At 50.6% G+C, this 25,449-nt stretch overlaps 1 protein-coding gene across 1 annotated transcript; it reads left to right on the top strand.

Moving 5' to 3' along the window:
- The first annotated feature begins 58 nt into the window (after window positions 1-58).
- PRDM4 (PR/SET domain 4) lies at window positions 59-25,145 on the top strand. The gene is made up of 12 exons (XM_069763143.1): window positions 59-208; window positions 7,658-7,728; window positions 10,308-10,441; window positions 10,809-10,994; window positions 11,129-11,938; window positions 12,131-12,280; window positions 18,153-18,304; window positions 18,428-18,513; window positions 20,654-20,781; window positions 21,128-21,454; window positions 21,534-21,702; window positions 24,717-25,145. Exons 3-12 carry the CDS (start codon window positions 10,309-10,311, stop codon window positions 25,006-25,008), a joined length of 2,433 nt encoding a protein of 810 aa, XP_069619244.1. The 5' UTR covers window positions 59-208; window positions 7,658-7,728; window position 10,308; the 3' UTR covers window positions 25,009-25,145.
- The last annotated feature ends 304 nt before the right edge of the window (window positions 25,146-25,449 follow it).

The following is a 25,449-nucleotide window of genomic DNA, read 5'->3' as shown; positions in this document are numbered from 1 at the left end:
CCCAGTCGGCGACACCTCCCAGTAGGGCGTGATTGGCTCCTTCGGTCTCTCTGACGTCACTTCCGCGTGCGCCATCTTGGGAGTGGAAGAAATAGAGAACAGTGAGGGGAGGGTTGAAGGAAAAAAGCAAAGAATGAAAGAGCGGAGCGCCGGGAGAGACGGGTGTGAGTGACGGCGGCGGGGACAGGTGTCCTCAGGGATTTTAGGGGTGAGTCGTCCATGCAGGTTTTCACTAAGCTAAGGAATGGACTACATATCCCAGCATGCCCTGCCAGCCATAGACGGCTCTCTATTGTAATCGCTCTCCAGAGCTGCACTCACTATTCTGCTGGTGCAGTCACTGTGTACATACATTACATTACTGATCCTGAGTTACACCCTGTATTATACTCCAGAGCTGCGCTCACTATTCTGCTGGTGCAGTCACTGTGTACATACATTATATTACTGATCCTGAGTTACATCCTGTATTATCCTCCAGAGCTGCACTCACTATTCTGCTGGTGCAGTCACTATGTACATACATTACATTACTGATCCTGAGTTACATCCTGTATTATCCTCCAGAGCTGCACTCACTATTCTGCTGGTGCAGTCACTATGTACATACATTACATTACTGATCCTGAGTTACACCCTGTATTATACTCCAGAGCTGCGCTCACTATTCTGCTGGTGCAGTCACTGTGTACATACATTACATTACTGATCCTGAGTTACATCCTGTATTATACTCCAGAGCTGCACTCACTATTCTGCTGGTGCAGTCACTGTGTACATACATTACATTACTGATCCTGAGTTATATCCTGTATTATACCCCAGAGCTGCACTCACTATTCTGCTGGTACAGTCACTGTGTACATACATTACATTACTGATCCTGCGTTACATCCTGTATTATACTCCAGAGCTGCACTCACTATTCTGCTGGTGCAGTCACTGTGTACATACATTACATTACTGATCCTGAGTTACATCCTGTATTATACCCCAGAGCTGCACTCACTATTCTGCCGGTGCAGTCACTGTGTACATACATTACATTACTGATCTTGAGTTACCTCCTGTATTATACCCCAGAGCTGCACTCACTATTCTGCTGGTGCAGTCACTGTGTACATACATTACATTACTGATCCTGAGTTACATCCTGTATTATACTCCAGAGCTGCACTCACTATTCTGCTGGTGCAGTCACTGTGTACATACATTACATTACTGATCCTGAGTTACATCCTGTATTATACCCCAGAGCTGCACTCACTATTCTGCTGGTGCAGTCACTGTGTACATACATTACATTACTGATCCTGAGTTACATCCTGTATTACACTCCAGAGCTGCACTCACTATTCTGCTGGTGCAGTCACTGTGTACATACATTACTGATCCTGAGTTACATCCTGTATTATACTCCAGAGCTGCACTCACTATTCTGCTGCTGCAGTCACTGTGTACATACATTACATTACTGATCCTGAGTTACATCCTGTATTATACTCCAGAGCTGCACTCACTATTCTGCTGGTGCAGTCACTGTGTACATACATTACATTACTGATCCTGAGTTACGTCCCGTATTATACTCCAGAGCTGCACTCACTATTCTGCTGGTGCAGTCACTGTGTACATGCATTACATTACTGATCCTGAGTTACACCCTGTATTATACCCCAGAGCTGCACTCACTATTCTGCTGGTGCAGTTACTGTGTACATACATTACATTACTGATCCTGAGTTACATCCTGTATAATACCCCAGTGCTGCACTCACTATTCTGCTGGTGCAGTCACTATGTACATACATTACATTACTGATCCTGAGTTACATCCTGTATTATACTCAAGAGCTGCACTCACTATTCTGCTGGTGCAGTCACTGTGTACATACATTACATTACTGATCCTGAGTTACCTCATGTATTATACTCCAGAGCTGCACTCACTATTCTGCTGGTGCAGTCACTGTGTACATACATTACATTACTGATCCTGAGTTACATCCTGTATTATACTCAAGAGCTGCACTCACTATTCTGCTGGTGCAGTCACTGTGTACATACATTACATTACTGATCCTGAGTTACCTCCTGTATTATACCCCAGAGCTGCACTCACTATTCTGCTGGTGCAGTCACTGTGTACATACATTACATTACTGATCCTGAGTTACCTCCTGTATTATACTCCAGAGCTGCACTCAGTATTCTGCTGGTGCAGTCACTGTGTACATACATTAAATTACTGATCCTGCGTTACCTCCTGTATTATACCCCAGAGCTGCACTCACTATTCTGCTGGTGCAGTCACTGTGTGCATACATTACATTACTGATCCTGAGTTACATCCTGTATTATACTCCAGAGCTGCACTCACTATTCTGCTGGTGCAGTCACTGTGTACATACATTACATTACTGATCCTGAGTTACACCCTGTATTATACCCCAGAGCTGCACTCACTATTCTGCTGGTGCAGTTACTGTGTACATACATTACATTACTGATCCTGAGTTACCTCATGTATTATACTCCAGAGCTGCCCTCACTATTCTGCTGGTGCAGTCACTGTGTACATACATTACATTACTGATCCTGAGTTACATCCTGTATTATACTCCAGAGCTGCACTCACTATTCTGCTGGTGCAGTCACTGTATACATACATTACATTACTGATCCTGAGTTACATCCTGTATTATACTCCAGAGCTGCACTCACTATTCTGCTGGTGCAGTCACTGTGTACATACATTACATTACTGATCCTGAGCTACATCCTGTATTATACTCCAGAGCTGCACTCACTATTCTGCTGGTGCAGTCACTGTGTACATACATTACATTACTGATCCTGAGTTACATCCTGCATTATACTCCAGAGCTGCACTCACTATTCTGCTGGTGCAGTCACTGTGTACATACATTACATTACTGATCCTGAGTTACATCCTGTATTATGCTCCAGAGCTGCACTCACTATTCTGCTGGTGCAGTCACTGTGTACATACATTACATTACTGATCCTGAGTTACCTCCTGTATTATACCCCAGAGCTGCACTCACTATTCTGCTGGTGCAGTCACTGTGTACATACATTACATTACTGATCCTGAGTTACATCCTGTATTATACCCCAGAGCTGCACTCACTATTCTGCTGGTGCAGTCACTGTGTACATACATTACATTACTGATCCTGAGTTACACCCTGTATTATATCCCAGAGCTGCACTCACTATTCTGCTGGTGCAGTCACTGTGTACATACATTACATTACTGATCCTGAGTTACCTCATGTGTTATACTCCAGAGCTGCCCTCACTATTCTGCTGGTGCAGTCACTGTGTACATACATTACATTACTGATCCTGAGTTACATCCTGTATTATACTCCAGAGCTGCACTCACTATTCTGCTGGTGCAGTCACTGTGTACATACATTACATTACTGATCCTGAGTTACATCCTGTATTATACCCCAGAGCTGCACTCACTATTCTGCTGGTGCAGTCACTGTGTACATACATTACATTACTGATCCCGAGTTACCTCCTGTATTATACCCCAGAGCTGCACTCACTATTCTGCTGCTGCAGTCACTGTGTACATACATTACATTACTGATCCTGAGTTACCTCCTGTATTATACCCCAGAGCTGCACTCACTATTCTGCTGGTGCAGTCACTGTGTACATACATTACATTACTGATCCTGTATTATACATCCTGTATTATACTCCAGAGCTGTACTCACTATTCTGCTGTCACTGTGTACATACATTACATTACTGATCCTGAGTTACCTCCTGTATTATACTCCAGAGCTGCACTCACTATTCTGCTGGTGCAGTCACTGTGTACATACATTACATTACTGATCCTGAGTTACATCTTGTATTATACTCCAGAGCTGCACTCACTATTCTGCTGGTGCACTGTGTACATACATTACATTACTGATCCTGAGTTACATCCTGTATTATACTCCAGAGCTGCACTCACTATTCTGCCGGTGCAGTCACTGTGTACATACATTACATTACTGATCCTGAGTTACCTCCTGTATTATACCCCAGAGCTGCACTCACTATTCTGCTGGTGCAGTCACTGTGTACATACATTACATTACTGATCCTGAGTTACATCCTGTATTATACTCCAGAGCTGCACTCACTATTCTGCTGGTGCAGTCACTGTGTACATACATTACATTACTGATCCTGAGTTACATCCTGTATTATACTCCAGAGCTGCACTCACTATTCTGCTGGTGCAGTCACTGTGTACATACATTACATTACTGATCCTGAGTTACATCCTGTATTATACTCCAGAGCTGCACTCACTATTCTGCTGGTGCAGTCACTGTGTACATACATTACATTACTGATCCTGAGTTACATCCTGTATTATACCCCAGAGCTGCACTCACTATTCTGCTGCTGCAGTCACTGTGTACATACATTACATTACTGATCCCGAGTTACCTCCTGTATTATACCCCAGAGCTGCACTCACTATTCTGCTGCTGCAGTCACTGTGTACATACATTACATTACTGATCCCGAGTTACCTCCTGTATTATACCCCAGAGCTGCACTCACTATTCTGCTGCTGCAGTCACTGTGTACATACATTACATTACTGATCCTGAGTTACCTCCTGTATTGTACCCCAGAGCTGCACTCACTATTCTGCTGGTGCAGTCACTGTGTACATACATTACATTACTGATCCTGAGTTATATCCTGTATTATACCCCAGAGCTGCACTCACTATTCTGCTGCTGCAGTCACTGTGTACATACATTACATTACTGATCCTGAGTTACCTCCTGTATTATACTCCAGAGCTGCACTCACTATTCTGCTGGTGCAGTCACTGTGTACATACATTACATTACTGATCCTGAGTTACATCCTGTATTATACTCCAGAGCTGCACTCACTATTCTGCTGGTGCAGTCACTGTGTACATACATTACATTACTGATCCTGAGTTACATCCTGCATTATACTCCAGAGCTGCACTCACTATTCTGCTGGTGCAGTCACTGTGTACATACATTACATTACTGATCCTGAGTTACATCCTGTATTATGCTCCAGAGCTGCACTCACTATTCTGCTGGTGCAGTCACTGTGTACATACATTACATTACTGATCCCGAGTTACCTCCTGTATTATACCCCAGAGCTGCACTCACTATTCTGCTGCTGCAGTCACTGTGTACATACATTACATTACTGATCCCGAGTTACCTCCTGTATTATACCCCAGAGCTGCACTCACTATTCTGCTGCTGCAGTCACTGTGTACATACATTACATTACTGATCCTGAGTTACCTCCTGTATTGTACCCCAGAGCTGCACTCACTATTCTGCTGGTGCAGTCACTGTGTACATACATTACATTACTGATCCTGAGTTATATCCTGTATTATACCCCAGAGCTGCACTCACTATTCTGCTGCTGCAGTCACTGTGTACATACATTACATTACTGATCCTGAGTTACCTCCTGTATTATACTCCAGAGCTGCACTCACTATTCTGCTGGTGCAGTCACTGTGTACATACATTACATTACTGATCCTGAGTTACATCCTGTATTATACTCCAGAGCTGCACTCACTATTCTGCTGGTGCAGTCACTGTGTACATACATTACATTACTGATCCCGAGTGACCTCCTGTATTATACTCCAGAGCTGCGCTCACTATTCTGCTGGTGCAATCACTATGTACATACATTACATTACTGATCCTGAGTTACCTCCTGTATTATACCCCAGAGCTGCACTCACTATTCTGCTGGTGCAGTCACTATGTACATACATTACATTACTGATCCTGAGTTACATCCTGTATTATACTCCAGAGCTGCACTCACTATTCTGCTGGTGCAGTCACTGTGTACATACATTACATTACTGATCCTGAGTTACCTCCTGTATTATACCCCAGAGTTGCACTCACTATTCTGCTGGTGCAGTCACTGTGTACATACATTACATTACTGATCCTGAGTTACCTCCTGTATTATACTCCAGAGCCGCACTCACTATTCTGCTGGTGCAGTCACTGTGTACATACGTTACATTACTGATCCTGAGTTACCTCCTGTATTATACTCCAGAGCTGCACTCACTATTCTGCTGGTGCAGTCACTGTGTACATACATTACTGATCCTGAGTTATATCCTGTATTATACCCCAGAGCTGCACTCACTATTCTGCTGGTGCAGTCACTGTGTACATACATTACATTACTGATCCTGAGTTACCTCCTGTATTATACTCCAGAGCTGCACTCACTATTCTGCTGGTGCAGTCACTGTGTACATACATTACATTACTGATCCTGAGTTACATCCTGCATTATACTCCAGAGCTGCACTCACTATTCTGCTGGCGCAGTCACTGTGTACATACATTACATTACTGATCCTGAGTTACCTCCTGTATTATACCCCAGAGCTGCACTCCCTATTCTGCTGGTGCAGTCACTGTGTACATACATTACATTACTGATCCTGAGTTACTTCCTGAATTATACCCCAGAGCTGCACTCACTATTCTGATGGTGCAGTCACTGTGTACATACATTACATTACAGATCCTGAGTTACATCCTGTATTATACTCCAGAGCTGCACTCACTATTCTGCCGGACGGTGCAGTCACTGTGTACATATATTACATTACTTATCCTGAGTTACATCCTGAATTATACTCCAGAGCTGCGCTCACTATTCTGCTGGTGCAGTCACTGTGTACATACATTACATTACTGATCCTGAGTTACATCCTGTATTATACCCCAGAGCTGCACTCACTATTCTGCTGGTGCAGTCACTGTGTACATACATTACTGATCCTGAGTTACATCCTGTATTATACCCCAGAGCTGCACTCACTATTCTGCTGGTGCAGTCACTGTGTACGTACATTACATTACTGATCCTGAGTTACATCCTGTATTATACCCCAGAGCTGCGCTCACTGTTCTGCTAGTGCAGTCACTGTGTACATACATTACATTACTGATCCTGAGTTACATCCTGTATTATACCCCAGAGCTGCGCTCACTGTTCTGCTGGTGAAGTCACTGTGTACATACATTACATTACTGATCCAGAGTTACATCCTGTATTATACCCCAGAGCTGCGCTCACTATTCTGCTGGTGCAGTCACTGTGTACATACATTACATTACTGATCCTGAGTTACATCCTGTATTATACCCCAGAGCTGCACTCACTATTCTGCTGGTGCAGTCACTGTGTACATACATTACTGATCCTGAGTTACATCCTGTATTATACCCCAGAGCTGCACTCACTATTCTGCTGGTGCAGTCACTGTGTACATACATTACATTACTGATCCTGAGTTACATCCTGTATTATACCCCAGAGCTGCACTCACTATTCTGCTGGTGCAGTCACTGTGTACATACATTACATTACTGATCCTGAGTTACATCCTGTATTATACTCCAGAGCTGCACTCACCATTCTGCTGGTGCAGTCACTGTGTACATACATTACATTACTGATCCTGAGTTACATCCTTTGTTATACTCCAGAGCTGCACTCACTCACTGGCGTCATTGCCTCGGATGTGACTGTGTCTTCTGCCTTGCTGCAGGTCGGCTGTGACTGGGTTTTCATCACTCCATTGATCCTGTCCAGGTCGGTCTGTATCGGGGGATGATTCAGGTACGGCAATGGCTGCTCTCGGGGTGTCGGCTTCTTTCTCCCTTTCATCCGCTGGCTGTGGTTTAAATTGGAATAGAGACAGGGGATGCAGCTGCAGGTTTTATGTCTGTGATCGGGGAGGAGGAGGGAGATGCAGCTGCAGGTTCTATGTCTGTGAACGGGGGGGGGGGGGGGGAGCTGCAGCTGCAGGTTCTATGTCTGTGACCGGGGAGGAGGGGGGAGGTGCAGCTGCAGGTTCTATTTCTGTGACCGGGGAGGAGGGCGGAGATGCAGCTGCAGGTTCTATGTCTGTGACCGGGGAGGAGGGGGTAGATGCAGCTGCAGGTTCTATGTCTGTGACCGGGGAGGAGGGAGGAGATGCAGCTGCAGGTTCTATGTCTGTGACCGGGGAGGAGGTGGGAGATGCAGCTGCAGGTTCTATGTCTGTTACCGGGGATGATGGAGGAGATGCAGCTGCAGGTTCTATGTCTGTGACCGGGGAGTTGGGGGGAGATGCAGGTTCTATGTCTGTTAGCGGGGAGGAGGGAGGAGATGTAGCTGCAGTTTCTATATCTGTGACCGAGGAGGAGGGGGGAGATGCAGGTTCTATGTCAGTGACCAGGGAGGAGGGGGGGAGATGCAGCTGTAGGTTCTATGTCTGTGGTCGAGGAAGAGGGGGGAGATGCAGCTGCAGTTTCTATGTCTGTGACTGGGGAGGAGGGGGGAGATGCAGCTGCAGGTTCTATGTCTGTGATCGGGGAGGAGGGGGAGATGCAGCTGCAGGTTCTATGTCTGTGACTGGGGAGGAGAAGGGAGATGCAGCTGCAGGTTCTATGTCTGTGATCGGGGAGAGTGGGGAGATGCAGCTGCAGGTTCTATGTCTGTGACCGGGGAGGAGGGGGGAGATGCAGGTTCTGTGTCTAACGGGGAGGAGGGAGGAGATGCAGCTTCAGGTTCTATGTCTGTGACCGGGGAGGAGGGGGGAGATGCAGCTGCAGGTTCTATGTCAGTGACCGAGGAGGAAGGGGGAGATGCAGCTGCAGGTTCTATGATAGTGACCGGGGAGGAGGGGGGAGATGCAGCTGCAGGTTCTATGTCAGTGACCGGGGAGGAGATGCAGCTGCAGGTTCTATGTATGTGACCGGGAGGAGGGGGGAGATGCAGCTGCAGGTTCTATGTCTGTGACCGAGGAGGAGGGGGGAGATGCAGTTTCTATGTCTGTAATCGGGGGGAGATGCAGCTGCAGGTTCTATGTCTGTGACCTGGGAGGAGGGGGAGATGCAGGTTGTATGTCAGTGATCGGGGAGGATTGGGGAGATGCAGCTGCAGGTTCTATGGCAGTGACCGGGGAGGAGGGGGGAGATGCAGCTGCAGGTTCTATATCTGTGACCGGGGAGAGGGGGGAGATGCAGCTGCAGGTTCTATGTCTGTGACCGGGGAGGAGGGGGGAGATGCAGATGCAGGTTCTATGTCTGTGACCGGGGAGGAGGGGGGGAAATGCAGCTGCTGTTTCTATGTCTGTGACCGGGGAAAGGGGGGATATGCAGTTTCTCTGTCTGTTACCGGGGATGATGGAGGAGATGCAGCTGCAGATTTTATGTCTGTGACCAGGGAGGAGGGGGGAGATGCAGCTGCAGGTTCTATGTCTGTTACCGGGGAGGAGGGGGGAGATGCAGCTGCAGGTTCTATGTCTGTTAACGGGGATGATGGAGGAGATGCAGCTGCAGGTTCTATGTCTGTGACCGGGGAGGAGGGGGGAGATGCAGTTTATATGTCTGTTACCGGGGAAGAGGAAGGAGGTACAGCTGCAGTTTCTTTTTCTGTGACCGGGAGGAGGGGGGAGATGCAGGTTCTATGTCTGTGACCAGGGAGGAGGGGGGAGATGCAGCTGCAGGTTCTATGTCTGTGACCGAGGAAGAGGGGGGAGATGTAGCTGCAGTTTCTATGTCTGTGACCGGGGAGGAGTGGGGAGATGCAGCTGCAGGTTCTATGTCTGTGACCAAGGAGAGAGGGGAGATGCAGCTGCAGTTTCTATATCTGTGACCGGGGAGAGGGGGGATATGCAGCTGCAGGTTCTATGTCTGTGACCGGGGAGGAGAGGGGAGATGCAGTTGCAGTTTCTATATCTGTGACCGGGGAGAAGGGGGAGATGCAGCTGCAGGTTCTATGTCTGACTGGAGAGAGGGGGGAGATGCAGCTGCAGGTTCTATGCCTGTGACCGTGGAGGAGGGGGGAGATGCAGCTGCAGGTTCTATACCTGTGACCGTGGAGGATGGGGGAGATTCAGCTGCAGGTTCTATGCCTGTGATCGATCAGGGGGGAGATGCAGCTGCAGGTTCTATGCCTGTGATCGAGAAGGAGGGGGGAGATGCAGCTGCAGGTTCTATGTCAGTGACTGGGAAGGAGGGGGGAGATGCAGCTGCAAGTTCTATGTCAGTGACCGGGGAGAGGAGGGAGATGCAGCTGCAGGTTCTATGCCTGTGACCCTGGAGGAGGGGGGAGATGCAGCTGCAGGTTCTATGCCTGTGACCCTGGAGGAGGGGGCGACCTCACCTGCGTCCGGCACTGACTGAGGAGTTTCCTTTCTTGTGTCTGCACAGAATGAATGAGCTGACCCTGAGTGCGGTGGGCATGGAGCCGCTGGGCCCCTCCTCTGTGGCCAACACCCTGACCGTGGCGGGAACTCACCTGGGTCTGACGGCGTCACCGCCGCACAACGCTCTCACCGCCACAGGTAAGAGGGGCACTCCTCAGTGTGCAGCAGCCCAAGTCTACTCCTCCACCCACAGCCAAATCTGCAACACCACCCGGCCAGTCCGTATTGTGCCGCCTTCTGCAGACGTACGTGGTGGTAGATGCAGTTCTTTTGTTTTTGTTTTTATCGGTCCAAAATTGGGGCACACAAAACATTTTAATTTTTTTGGGGGGGGAATGCAACAAAAAACTCCATTCCCTTGATGTTGATTTACGGATGTCACTTGGTGGGACTGGGGTTAAAGGGCCAGTAACCCTGATATCCGCCAGTTCCTTCCCGTCCTTATGTGGCTGATAACAGAGAGCGATATGTTACGTTTCTTTTCCTGTCTTCTTCCCCCTCGCAGGTTTGCCGGTGGCCATCCCTAACCTGGGGCCGTCTCTCGGCTCGCTGCCCTCGGCCCTCTCCGTCATGCTTCCTATGGGGATCGGCGAGTGCGGCGTCATGTGTGGACTCCCGGAACGTAACTTCCCTCTCCCGCCGCCTCCGTACCCGCACCTGGAGAACAGCTACTTCCGTCACTTACTCCCCGGTACGATGCCCCCTGCTGACGAGCTGTGGTATTACATGACGCCTGTATAAGTCCTGGTAACATGGACGCCTTGTCTCCTCCGTGGCTCCTTTTCTTTCTGGTCGTGACGTCTTCTTTCTTCCCCCCCCCCCCAGGCATCTTGTCGTATCTGGCGGACCGCCCTCCTCCTCAGTACATACACCCCAGCTCACTGAGCGTTGACTCGTCTGGCGGGCTCTCGGTATCCTCCAGTAATCCCTCCCTGGATTTGTACCATTCGGGACCCTCTGTAGGACTGGAGAGCGGCATAGTGTCCCTGGACTCCCGCTCGGTGGGCGACCACGGCGGGCAGAGCTTACACCCCAGCGACGCCCACGAGGTGGCGCTGGATGCAGGGATGGGCATGGATACCGTCTCGGGCATGGATACCGTCTCGGGCATGGATAACGTCTCGGGCATGGATAACGTCTCCCGGGTGAACAGCCCAATCACAAGCGAGGAGCTGACCATAGAGGGGGTGACGGGCGAGCACGGACAGATCACGTCACGTCCCCACGAGCCTCTCGCCGTGGACGCCAACCTGCCTCCCGACGCCGTGGGCCACGCGGGGGTGCTGCCTCTGCACAGCGGGTCCCTGGAGCTTCCCGTCGTGATGGAGTCGGAGCATCACATGGACGCCAGGTCCGGCCTGTCGGACAGCTCCCTCACCGACGCCATCCACACCGTGGCCCTGAGCAGTAACCCAGTCAGCGTGGCCCTATCTACCTCGCACCCGCTCTCCTCCCTGACCGCCGTGTCTTTACACGGGAACGGCCTCAGCCTGGAGCCTGTCACCGTGTCCTCCATCACGCCGGACGTGGTCGACCTGCCGCACGTGGACGCCGCCAGCCTGACCTTCGTCCCGTCCTCCCTACGCATGGACTCCAACTCCAACAAGGAGAATATGGCCACGCTGTTCACCATCTGTGAGTCCCCCGCAGCTTTTTCTCATCAATCTACTGAAAATGTAAAAAAAATAATGTGAAAAAAACACAAAAAATTATTTACATTTTTATTATATAAAAAAATATGTTTTTATATAATAAGCATAAGAAAGTGAAATATGTGACTATATGTGCCTAAGTCATCTGTCTGCCTACTGTCTACTGTTTCCCCAGGGTGCACGCTGTGTAACCGGGCCTATCCCGCCGACTGCCCCGAGCACGGCCCCATCACCTTCATAGAAGACAGCCCCATCGAGAGCCGGGCGCGACTGTCCCTCCCCAAACAGCTGGTGCTGAGACAGTCGGTGACCGGAGCAAATGTAGGTAAGTAGTGGGTGTTCTAGCATTGTGTCTCTGTTCTGCCTGTCTGCAGCCACCACTAGGGGGAGCTATGCGTATGGTATATACATAAAACTTAATAGGACAGTAAACAGAGAGCTCCTCCTAGTGGTGACTGCAGACAGGATCTTATCATGTATCTCTGTATACAGGGAGCTCCCCCTAGTGGTGGCTGCAGACAGAATCTTATCATGTATCTCTGTATACAGGGAGCTCCCCCTAGTGGTGGCCGCAGACAGGATCTTATCATGTATCTCTGTATACAGGGAGCTCCCCCTAGTGGTGACTGCAGACAGGATCTTATCATGTATCTCTGTATACAGGGAGCTCCCCCTAGTGGTGGCTGCAGACAGGATCTTATCATGTATCTCTGTATACAGGGAGCTCCCCCTAGTGGTGGCTGCAGACAGAATCTTATCATGTATCTCTGTATACAGGGAGCTCCCCCTAGTGGTGACTGCAGACAGGATCTTATCATGTATCTCTGTATACAGGGAGCTCCCCCTAGTGGTGGCTGCAGACAGGATCTTATCATGTATCTCTGTATACAGGGAGCTCCCCCTAGTGGTGGCTGCAGACAGGATCTTATCATGTATCTTTGTATACAGGGAGCTCCCCCTAGTGGTGATTGCAGACAGGATCTTATCATGTATCTCTGTATACAGGGAGCTCCCCCTAGTGGTGGCTGCAGACAGGATCTTATCATGTATCTCTGTATACAGGGAGCTCCCACTAGTGGTGGCTGCAGACAGGATCTTATCATGTATCTCTGTATACAGGGAGCTCCCCCTAGTGGTGGCTGCAGACAGGATCTTATCATGTATCTCTGTATACAGGGAGCCCCCCCTAGTGGTGGCTGCAGACAGGATCTTATCATGTATCTCTGTATACAGGGAGCTCCCCCTAGTGGTGGCTGCAGACAGGATCTTATCATGTATCTCTGTATACAGGGAGCTCCCCCTAGTGGTGACTGCAGGCAGGATCTTATCATGTATCTCTGTATACAGGGAGCTCCCTCTAGTGGTGACTGCAGACAGGATATTATCATGTATCTCTGTATACAGGGAGCTCCCCCTAGTGGTGACTGCAGGCAGGATCTTATCATGTATCTCTGTATACAGGGAGCTCCCTCTAGTGGTGACTGCAGACAGGATCTTATCATGTATCTCTGTATACAGGGAGCTCCCCCTAGTGGTGACTGCAGACGGGATCTTATCATGTATCTCTGTATACAGGGAGCTCTCCTAGTGGTGACTGCAGACAGAATCTTATCATGTATCTCTGTATACGGGGAGCTCCCCTAGTGGTGACTGCAGACAGAATCTTATCATGTATCTCTGTATACATGGAGCTCCCCCTAGTGGTGACTGCAGACAGGATCTTATCATGTATCTCTGTATACAGGGAGCTCCCCCTAGTGGTGATTGCAGACAGGATCTTATCATGTATCTCTGTATACAGGGAGCTCCCCCTAGTGGTGGCCGCAGACAGGATCTTATCATGTATCTCTGTATACAGGGAGCTCCCCCTAGTAGTGACTGCAGACAGGATCTTATCATGTATCTCTGTATACAGGGAGCTCCCCCTAGTAGTGACTGCAGACAGGATCTTATCATGTATCTCTGTATACAGGGAGCTCCCCCTAGTGGTGACTGCAGACAGGATCTTATCATGTATCTCTGTATACAGGGAGCTCCCCCTAGTGGTGACTGCAGACAGAATCTTATCATGTATCTCTGTATACACGGAGCTCCCCCTAGTGGTGACTGCAGACAGGATCTTATCATGTATCTCTGTATACAGGGAGCTCCCCCTAGTGGTGGCTGCAGACAGGATCTTATCATGTATCTCTGTATACAGGGAGCTCCCCCTAGTGGTGACTGCAGACAGGATCTTATCATTTATCTCTGTATACAGGGAGCTCCCCCTAGTAGTGACTGCAGACAGGATCTTATCATGTATCTCTGTATACAGGGAGCTCCCCCTAGTAGTGACTGCAGACAGGATCTTATCATGTATCTCTGTATACAGGGAGCTCCCCCTAGTGGTGACTGCAGACAGGATCTTATCATGTATCTCTGTATACAGGGAGCTCCCCCTAGTGGAGGCTGCAGACAGGATCTTATCATGTATCTCTGTATACAGGGAGCTCCCACTAGTGGTGGCTGCAGACAGGATCTTATCATGTATCTCTGTATACAGGGAGCTCCCACTAGTGGTGGCTGCAGACAGGATCTTATCATGTATCTCTGTATACAGGGAGCTCCCCCTAGTGGTGGCTGCAGACAGGATCTTATCATGTATCTCTGTATACAGGGAGCCCCCCCTAGTGGTGGCTGCAGACAGGATCTTATCATGTATCTCTGTATACAGGGAGCTCCCACTAGTGGTGGCTGCAGACAGGATCTTATCATGTATCTCTGTATACAGGGAGCTCCCCCTAGTGGTGACTGCAGACAGGATCTTATCATGTATCTCTGTATACAGGGAGCTCCCCCTAGTGGTGGCTGCAGACAGGATCTTATCATGTATCTCTGTATACAGGGAGCTCCCCCTAGTGGTGACTGCAGGCAGGATCTTATCATGTATCTGTGTATACAGGGAGCTCCCCCTAGTGGTGACTGCAGACAGGATCTTATCATGTATCTCTGTATACAGGGAGCTCCCCCTAGTGGTGGCTGCAGGCAGGATCTTATCATGTATCTCTGTATACAGGGAGCTCCCCCTAGTGGTGGCTGCAGACAGGATCTTATCATGTATCTCTGTATACAGGGAGCTCCCCCTAGTGGAGGCTGCAGACAGGATCTTATCATGTATCTTTGTATACAGGGAGCTCCCCCTAGTGGTGGCTGCAGACAGGATCTTATCATGTGTCTCTGTATACATGGAGCTCCCCCTAGTGGTGATTGCAGACAGGATCTTATCATGTATCTCTGTATACAGGGAGCTCCCCCTAGTGGTGGCTGCAGACAGGATCTTATCATGTGTCTCTGTATACAGGGAGCTCCCCCTAGTGGTGACTGCAGACAGGATCTTATCATGTGTCTCTGTATACATGGAGCTCCCCCTAGTGGTGATTGCAGACAGGATCTTATCATGTATCTCTGTATACAGGGAGCTCCCCCTAGTGGTGGCTGCAGACAGGATATTATCATGTATCTCTGTATACAGGGAGCTCCCCCTAGTGGTGGCTGCAGACAGGATCTTATCATGTATCTTTGTATACAGGGAGCTCCCCCTAGTGGTGGCTGCAGACAGGATCTTATCATGTGTCTCTGTATACATGGAGCTCCCCCTAGTGGTGATTGCAGACAGGATCTTATCATGTATCTCTGTATACAGGGAACTCCCCCTAGTGGTGGCTGCAGACAGGATCTTATCATGTGTCTCTGTATACAGGAAGCTCCCCCTAGTGGTGATTGCAGACAGGATCTTATCATGTGTCTCTGTGTACAGGGAGCTCCCCCTAGTGGTGACTGCAGAGAGGATCTTATCATGTGTCTCTGTATACAGGGAGCTCCCCCTAGTGGTAGCTGCAGACAGGATCTTATCATGTATCTCTGTATACAGGGAGCTTCCCCTAGTGGTGATTGCAGACAGGATCTTATCATGTGTCTCTGTATACAGGGAGTTCCCCCTAGTGGTGACTGCAGACAGGATCTTATCATGTATCTCTGTATATCGAGAGCTCCCCCTAGTGGTGGCTGCAGACAGGATCTTATCATGTATCTCTGTATACAGGGAGCTCCCCCTAGTGGTAGCTGCAGACAGGATCTTATCATGTATCTCTGTATACAGGGAGCTCCCCCTAGTGGTGACTGCAGGCAGGATCTTATCATGTATCTGTGTATACAGGGAGCTCCCCCTAGTGGTGACTGCAGACAGGATCTTATCATGTATCTCTGTATACAGGGAGCTCCCCCTAGTGGTGACTGCAGGCAGGATCTTATCATGTATCTCTGTATACAGGGAGCTCCCCCTAGTGGTGATTGCAGACAGGATCTTATCATGTATCTCTGTATACAGGGAGCTCCCCCTAGTGGTGGCTGCAGACAGGATCTTATCATGTATCTTTGTATACAGGGAGCTCCCCCTAGTGGTGGCTGCAGACAGGATCTTATCATGTGTCTCTGTATACAGGGAGCTCCCCCTAGTGGTGACTGCAGACAGGATCTTATCATGTGTCTCTGTATACATGGAGCTCCCCCTAGTGGTGATTGCAGACAGGATCTTATCATGTATCTCTGTATACAGGGAGCTCCCCCTAGTGGTGGCTGCAGACAGGATCTTATCATGTGTCTCTGTATACAGGGAGCTCCCCCTAGTGGTGACTGCAGACAGGATCTTATCATGTGTCTCTGTATACATGGAGCTCCCCCTAGTGGTGATTGCAGACAGGATCTTATCATGTATCTCTGTATACAGGGAGCTCCCCCTAGTGGTGGCTGCAGACAGGATATTATCATGTATCTCTGTATACAGGGAGCTCCCCCTAGTGGTGGCTGCAGACAGGATCTTATCATGTATCTTTGTATACAGGGAGCTCCCCCTAGTGGTGGCTGCAGACAGGATCTTATCATGTGTCTCTGTATACAGGGAGCTCCCCCTAGTGGTGACTGCAGACAGGATCTTATCATGTGTCTCTGTATACATGGAGCTCCCCCTAGTGGTGATTGCAGACAGGATCTTATCATGTATCTCTGTATACAGGGAGCTCCCCCTAGTGGTGGCTGCAGACAGGATCTTATCATGTGTCTCTGTATACAGGGAGCTCCCCCTAGTGGTGACTGCAGACAGGATCTTATCATGTGTCTCTGTATACATGGAGCTCCCCCTAGTGGTGATTGCAGACAGGATCTTATCATGTATCTCTGTATACAGGGAGCTCCCCCTAGTGGTGGCTGCAGACAGGATCTTATCATGTGTCTCTGTATACAGGAAGCTCCCCCTAGTGGTGATTGCAGACAGGATCTTATCATGTGTCTCTGTGTACAGGGAGCTCCCCCTAGTGGTGACTGCAGAGAGGATCTTATCATGTGTCTCTGTATACAGGGAGCTCCCCCTAGTGGTAGCTGCAGACAGGATCTTATCATGTATCTCTGTATACAGGGAGCTCCCCCTAGTGGTGATTGCAGACAGGATCTTATCATGTGTCTCTGTATACAGGGAGTTCCCCCTAGTGGTGACTGCAGACAGGATCTTATCATGTATCTCTGTATATCGAGAGCTCCCCCTAGTGGTGGCTGCAGACAGGATCTTATCATGTATCTCTGTATACAGGGAGCTCCCCCTAGTGGTGGCTGCAGACAGGATCTTATCATGTATCTCTGTATACAGGGAGCTCCCCCTAGTGGTGGCTGCAGACAGGATCTTATCATGTATCTCTGTATACAGGGAGCTCCCCCTAGTGGTGGCTGCAGACAGGATCTTATCATGTATCTCTATATACAGGGAGCTCCCCCTAGTGGTGGCTGCAGACAGGATCTTATCATGTATCTCTGTATACAGGGAGCTCCCCCTAGTGGTGACTGCAGACAGGATCTTATCATGTATCTCTGTATACAGGGAGCTCCCCCTAGTGGTGGCTGCAGACAGGATCTTATCATGTATCTCTGTATACAGGGAGCTCCCCCTAGTGGTGGCTGCAGACAGGATCTTGTCAGTATTTCTGTTTGGACCGCGTGCCGATACCATAGTGTTGTGTCTGAGTTATCTGGCGCCTCATCAGGTGGAGGATGGTACTGATAACCAGAGCACTTGTACATTCCCAGAACGCTTGAAGGAATGGTGCTGGAGAACCCCTTTAAGCAGGGGATGGGCGGTGTCGTTTTGATCTCTCTTCCTCTGATCATTGCAGATTTATCTCGCACCAGTGATTATTTGTTTCATGGGGTGTGGACACAGGACAGTATTTCGGTTCGGACCTGCTTTGGTCCCCTTATAGGGCATGAGAGCCAATCCCTAGAAGTTGCCGGATGGACGGATAAATCTGCCAACCACATCTGGAAGGTACGATGCCCCCAGAACTGCCATGGGGAGTGACACCGGCAGCAAGGGGAGAAAACGGGGGGCATTGGCTTGGGGGGCTGTGGCGTCTCCCTTTCGGGTGGGTGACTTGTTATCTCGTGGCAGATTTACAGCAACAACGTGATGGAGTTCTGCATCATCACCACAGACGAGAATGAATGTAACTGGATGATGTTTGTCCGTAAAGCGAGGTACGCGGCCGCCCCGTGTGTGTGTGTGGCCCGCCCCCTGTGTGTGTGTGTGTGTGGCCCGCCCCCCGTCGTGTGTGTGTGTGTGGCCCGCGCCCCGTGTGTGTGTGTGTGGCCCGTGCCCCGTGTGTGTGTGTGGCCCGCGCCCCGTGTGTGTGTGTGGCCCGCCCCCCGTGTGTGTGTGTGGTCCGCCCCCCGTGTGTGTGGCCCGCCCCCCGTGTGTGTGTGGCCCGCCCCCTGCGTGTGTGGCCCGCCCCCTGCGTGTGTGGCCCGCCCCCTGCGTGTGTGGCCCGCCCCCGTGTGTGTGGCCCGCCCCCCGTGTGTGTGTGTGGCCCGCCCCCCGTGTGTGTGTGTGGCCTGCCCCCGTGTGTGTGGCCCGCCCCCGTGTGTGTGGCCCGCCCCCCGTGTGTGTGTGTGGCCTGCCCCCCCCCGTGTGTGTGTGTGGCCCGCCCCCGTGTGTGTGTGTGGCCCGCCCCCCGTGTGTGTGGCCCACCCCCTGCGTGTGTGGCCCGCCCCCTGCATGTGTGGCCCGCCCCCCGTGTGTGTGGCCCGCCCCCCGTGTGTGTGGCCCGCCCCCCGTGTGTGTGTGTGGCCTGCCCCCCGTGTGTGTCTGTGTGGCCCGCCCCCCTGTGTGTGTGTGTGTGTGTGGCCCGCCCCCCTGTGTGTGTGTGTGTGTGGCCCGCCCCCCTGTGTGTGTGTGTGGCCCGCCCCCCTGTGTGTGTGTGTGGCCCACCCCCCTGTGTGTGTGTGTGTGGCCCACCCCCCTGTGTGTGTGTGTGGCCCACCCCCCTGTGTGTGTGTGTGTGGCCCACCCCCCTGTGTGTGCGTGTGTGGCCCACCCCCCTGTGTGTGCGTGTGTGGCCCACCCCCCTGTGTGTGCGTGTGTGGCCCACCCCCCTGTGCGTGTGTGGCCCACCCCCGTGTGTGTGGCCCACCCCCGTGTGTGTGTGTGTGTGGCCCACCCCCCTGTGTGTGTGTGTGTGTGGCCCACCCCCCTGTGCGTGTGTGGCCCACCCCCGTGTGTGTGGCCCGCCCCGTGTGTGTGGCCCACCCCCCTGTGTGTGTGTGGCCCACCCCCTGTGTGTGTGTGTGGCCCACCCCCTGTGTGTGTGTGTGGCCCACCCCCCTGTGTGTGTGTGTGGCCCACCCCCGTGTGTGTGTGTGGCCCACCCCCGTGTGTGTGTGTGGCCCGCCCCCCGTGTGTGTGTGTGGCCCGCCCCCCGTGTGTGTGTGTGGCCCACCCCCCTGTGTGTGTGTGTGGCCCACCCCCCCGTGTGTGTGTGTGGCCCACCCCCCCGTGTGTGTGTGTGGCCCACCCCCCTCTGTGTGTGTGTGGCCCACCCCCCTGTGTGTGTGTGTGGCCCACCCCCGTGTGTGTGTGTGGCCCACCCCCGTGTGTGTGTGTGGCCCGCCCCCCGTGTGTGTGTGTGGCCCGCCCCCCGTGTGTGTGTGTGGCCCACCCCCCTGTGTGTGTGTGTGGCCCACCCCCCTGTGTGTGTGTGTGGCCCACCCCCCCGTGTGTGTGTGTGGCCCGCCCCCTGTGTGTGTGTGTGTGGCCCACCCCCCTGTGTGTGTGTGTGTGGCCCACCCCCCTGTGTGTGTGTGTGGCCCACCCCCCCGTGTGTGTGTGTGGCCCGCCCCCTGTGTGTGTGTGTGTGGCCCACCCCCCTGTGTGTGTGTGTGTGGCCCACCCCCCTGTGTGTGTGTGTGGCCCACCCCCCCGTGTGTGTGTGTGGCCCGCCCCCTGTGTGTGTGTGTGTGGCCCACCCCCCTGTGCCTGTGTGGCCCACCCCCCTGTGTGTGTCGCCTGCCCCCTGGGTGTGTGTGTGGCCCACCCCCCTGTGTGTGTGTGTGGCCCACCCCCTGTGTGTGTGTGTGGCCCGCCCCCTGGGTGTGTGGGTGGCCCGCCCCCTGTGTGTGTGTGTGTGTGGCCCACCCCCTGTGTGTGTGTGTGGCCCGCCCCCTGGGTGTGTGGGTGGCCCGCCCCCCTGTGTGTGTGTGTGGCCCGCCCCGTGTGTGTGTGTGTGGCCCGCCCCCTGGGTGTGTGTGTGGCCCGCCCCCTGGGTGTGTGGGTGGCCCGCCCCCTGGGTGTGTGTGGCCCTGCCCCTTCTCCCACCATTGTCACAACCTTTCTCATTTTCAGGAATACGGATGAGCAGAATCTCGTGGCTTATCCCCATGACGGGAAGATCTACTTCTACACCACGCGGGACATCCCGGCCCAGGAGGAGCTGCTGTTCTATTACAGCCGGGACTACGCTCAGCAGATGGGTAACTACTCTCCCCATCAGGTCACTACTCCCATTGTGCACCCTTGTGGCTGGTAATCGGGGGCTGCTCGCTCCGCCCCGTATATGAATGTGTGCAGCTATAAAGCATTGAGGACTGGTGATGAGCGAGCGCTCCGGATACTGATAGACCCCCCAGGAATACTGACATTAAACCCCTTCACTCCCCCGGACCACCAGGGCTTCTGGCATTAATCATCTTGCTCCTAGACCACCAGGGATACCGTTATACTGCTTGCTGCAGTTTGTGGGCTGGGTCAGCAGCTGGTATACTGGCAGGGATCCGCGGGGGTCCGGCAGCTGTCACTTACCCATCCTCTTCCCGTCAGGTTTACCGGAACAGCCGGAGATGCTGCTGTGTCACTGCGGGAAGGAGTGTCTGTCCTACGCCGAGTTCAAGTCCCACCTGAACAGCCATATCGGGGGCCACCTCCCCGGCGGGGAGTCCCTGAGCAGCGAGGACACGGGCCAAGCGGTGACTACCAGCAAAGAGCGGAAGTGGAAGTGCACGGTGTGCCCCCGATCCTTCTCCTCCTCCACCAAGCTGAACGTGCACTACATGGGCCACATGGGCATGAAGCCCCACAAGTGCGAGTTCTGCAGCAAGGCCTTCAGCGACCCCAGCAACCTGCGCACCCACCTCCGCATCCACACAGGTAAGACCCCCAAATATTCACCTTTTCCCCCCACAAATCACCAGGAACAAACACAGATTGTCTGTTGTGGTCCCCTCAGGACAGAAGAACCATCACTGCGTCCTCTGCGGCAAGTCCTTCACCCAGAAGGCCCACGTGGCCTCTCACATGGTGACCCACACGGGCGAGAAGAACTTCAAGTGCGACTTCTGCGAGAAGCTGTTCATGAGGAGGCAGGACCTGAAGCAGCACATCCTCACGCACACGCGGTGAGTCACCACTAGGGGGCGGCCGCGTAGACACAAGCAGCAGCAGCACAGAGGGTTTCAGGATCAGCCCCAGTGGGGCACCACCTGCGCCATTTGAGAGACGGAACAGGGGTAAAACCGTGTCCCCTTAGGCTTTATAATATTTATGGCTTTTGTCTTGTATATTTTTTACCTCCACATTTTAAATGACAAATTAAAAGTTATATTTTAATTTTTTTTTCAAAGTCCAATAATTGCAGTGACCGGGGGGGATCTTAGCAGTGCAGAGTATTTCAGCAGGAGATTAGGCAGAGCTTGGGCCCGAGTCGGGGATTCACAAGTGTAATCCCAGCCGCAGCACAAGGGCTGTGGAGTCGGTACGCCAAACCTCCGACTCCCTCATACACGGCTCATGTTTAAGTGATAAATTTACTGTAGTAAAATGGGAACATCAGGCTTTCAATCTTTATTACAGTTTATTATACACTCTGCAGTAAGCGGAAAAATACAGTTTTCAACAAAAACGTACTGAATAGCATTTGTGCAGTCTATGAATTTGTTCTGAGAAATAGTATCGACTGAACTCTTCTACGATAGCAAATGAAAAATGTTGCTGAAGTATGGTCACTGTTTTTTATGGGAGTGGAGTCTTTTTCCCTGCGGCATGAGGATGAAGGAACGGCAGCAGCAGCGCTGGCAGGGCCCGAGTCCTCTTCCTCTTGGCCGTCCTGTAGACCACTCATCCTAACTGCTACCTCAATCAGAGCGTCTTTTCCTTTAGTAAGCTGTTGATCATCCAGCAATATACAATGACTCTGGTCCACATAAACAGCTGCCTGAAGAATTTTATTTTCTAATAGTAGTGTTTCTTCCCGCTTCATTGAAGCAGCAATGCCATCTGACATTAAACCTCCTCTTTGGGACAGGCAAAACAACAAGTTCTTGCACTCCTTTATAAAAATGCCAAGAGTTACGGTAAATTCTCAGCTTGTAACTTTTGTAAATGGGTGATGAAGCAATTCCTTCCATTCAGCCACCTGTGTCCATTGACCTTCATGTAGTGTTACCTGAGCCATATTTACAAGGAAGGGTTTCAGCTCAATCATTAAACAGGTGCTGCCCCACCGAGTGGCTTGATCCACAATTGCCCCTTTTCCAGCACGTGTCTTCAAGATGGAATCAATTCTAGGAGTTCTGGCAGCAATAGCCAAATTCCTCACTTAGGGCTCCAGCATGTCCCTCTTGCAGATTGTCTTATTGCCAGCTGCAGCTTGTGTACAACACAGCGCCTGTGATGAATAGGAAAGAGGTGTGAAGCAGCTTCGACAAGATCATCTAATTGTAAAGAATCATTTTGCTGTTCTTCTGTAGTAATATCTGTTTGTTTCTCTGTTATGGGAACAGGACTGTGGCCTTCCATCTCCAACATACTGAATGTGAAATGTTCTTATAGCTGCTGTTCACCTTCATTATTCTCATTCATCGGTTTAATTCTACTTATCATGTTTGCAGCATTATCAGTCTCAATAGCAAGAACCTGTTCTTTTTTGAGTTCATAATCTTGCACAACTTTTTCCACTAAGGTCTGGAGAAACTGGCTGCTGTGATGAGCTTTAGTATCTTTTACTGCCGGCATATTAGTAACAATTTTTTTTGTGGTCACAAACATATCGAACGTTGATGGCAAAATAGTTCACTCTGTGATGTGTGCAGACATCCATTTTAAGAAACAAAATGTTTGAGAGTTCAAGATCTTCTTTTTGGTTAAGGGCTTCTTCAATCACTAATTTTCTAATACTTTCTCTTTTTAGAGAAACACAAAGTTTGCAAGCCATTTCTCCATTAAGAGCTGTAAAAGCTAGTCGTGCAAGTAATAACGGTACACAGTCCTTCACAACAAGCTCGATGAACTGTCTTTTAAACACATCTGCTGTCATTGTTACATTAACTTTGTCACTTACAAAATATCTTGTAACTGATGTTTCAGACGCTCTTTCCTCCTCCTTTGCCTGGCGGGAAGTGCTGGTCTCTGGTTTCTTGGTGCTGCTGTGATCTTTTTCAGTCACAGCTTTGTAAACTTCTGGGTGGCAGCATTGCAAATGTCTTTTTAGATTGGAAGCTCTTGAAGGAGCATTTTTATCTCTGCCTGAGTATGCACTGATTTTGGCATCACGGCATTTGTTTTCATCTGGGTCACTTATACAGTGACACAATGTTTTTTTTTTATCTTGAGTCACTGTGAAATGGTCAAATACAGCTGACTTCATAAGATGCTTCTTAGAAATTTTGTAATTTCAATCTCAAAATAATAAATATGTTCTTAGCTTTACTCTGAACTTTCAATGTCGGGCTTGTCTCAGGGTACAGCTCACTAAATGCTTTACATCGTATTTCTTCACAGTCTATGAAGAGGGGAGGGAGCATGTTTGTGCTGAGTCATATTGCAGAACCCATACACAAATATATATCCTCATCGATCCTGTTATAAGGCGGGGGGGGGGATTGTGTTCTATGTATAGTGTATACAAGTCATTAGAGCAGCTAATTTCTCCAAACAGGATCTAAGAGGAAAAACAAACTAAAATATAAAGCATACAGAGACAACATATACTGGACTATTGATTTATGCACAGTTTATTGAAAGTTTAGCCATGCTTTAAGAAGTATTTACCGTAATCCTGCTTCCTGTTCACTCCAGAAGTTCTGAGATGAATGCAGGCATTCCTTCCCTATGTGTGTTATTTTTCCCCCTTATCTGTAGAGGAGGAGCTTCACTACTTATGAATATAAATATTTTAGGAGTTGGTCCATTTTATATTGACTCCACAGCCCTAAGTAGCACAGAGTATTGGAGGAGATTAGGCAGAGCTTGGTCCAGTGTCACGAGTGCACAAGTGTAATGCCAGTGGCACAGAGTATTTTAGGAGACTGCTGAGCTCATGGTATTGTCATGACTTGATAAGGGGAATCCCAGCAACACAGAGTATGTCAGCAGTAGCTCACACTTTCCCTGCTTTGTCTCCTCCCCCATACAGAGAGCGACCCCTGAAGTGCCCGAAATGCGACAAGCACTTCTGCCGGACGAACCACCTGAAGAAACACCTGAACTCCCACGAGGGAAAGAGGGACTATGTGTGCGAGAAGTGCTCCAAGGCCTTCCTCACCAAGTACCACCTCACCCGCCACCTGAAGATCTGCAAAGGTCCCAGCCCAGCCCCCCTGACCGACCAGGACGAGGAAGAAGACGACTCCGAGGAGGAGGGAGAGTTACTGAGCGCAGACTGCCCCGTGTTCAGTGCAGACGCACATCTCCCGCCGCACACGTGACCCTGCGCTCTATTTATATTATTTATTACATGTCGTTCCCCTCCCTGTGTATAGACCCCTACGTATGAATAAAGCCCATCCAGGCTCTGGAAGTGTATCATTATCAACATCCAAAAAATAAAACACTTTGTTCTGGGTCTGCAGCTGTGCTACGTGCATAGGAGAGACACTCATCCTTGGAATCTACTTGTGCAGGGGCAGAGACCCTGATTCTGGGAATGTCACTCGCTGCAGCTTTGCTCAAGATTCTATTTTCTCTGCACAGAATGCTGGGCACTGTCTAACCCCGCCAACACACCTGATTGGTGGCTTCTGGTGTGCACTGCCAATCCGTGTTGAGTGTGGGGTTACGGATCAGCCTGACCACTGTGCACGTGCCGCCTGGTCCTGCAGTGATAATCTCCTGCTGATAAAGCACGGTTTTGAAACTATAACACAGGC

Source organism: Ranitomeya imitator, chromosome 4, assembly GCF_032444005.1.
Source record: "Ranitomeya imitator isolate aRanImi1 chromosome 4, aRanImi1.pri, whole genome shotgun sequence".
NCBI classification, from domain to species: Eukaryota; Metazoa; Chordata; class Amphibia; order Anura; family Dendrobatidae; genus Ranitomeya; species Ranitomeya imitator.
Note: the sequence above shows the minus strand (reverse complement) of the source record. Positions and strands in the feature narration are given on the sequence as shown.

What these genes read in the sequence shown, in the direction of transcription:
- PRDM4 (XM_069763143.1), top strand. Translation starts at nt 10,309, where the DNA reads ATGAATGAGCTGACCCTGAGTGCGGTGGGCATGGAGCCGCTGGGCCCC. An exon ending in CTTCCGTCACTTACTCCCCG is followed by an intron (nt 10,995 to 11,128) that starts GTACGATGCCCC and finishes CCCCCCCCCCAG; the next exon opens with GCATCTTGTCGTATCTGGCG. An exon ending in GGTGACCGGAGCAAATGTAG is followed by an intron (nt 12,281 to 18,152) that starts GTAAGTAGTGGG and finishes TGATCATTGCAG; the next exon opens with ATTTATCTCGCACCAGTGAT.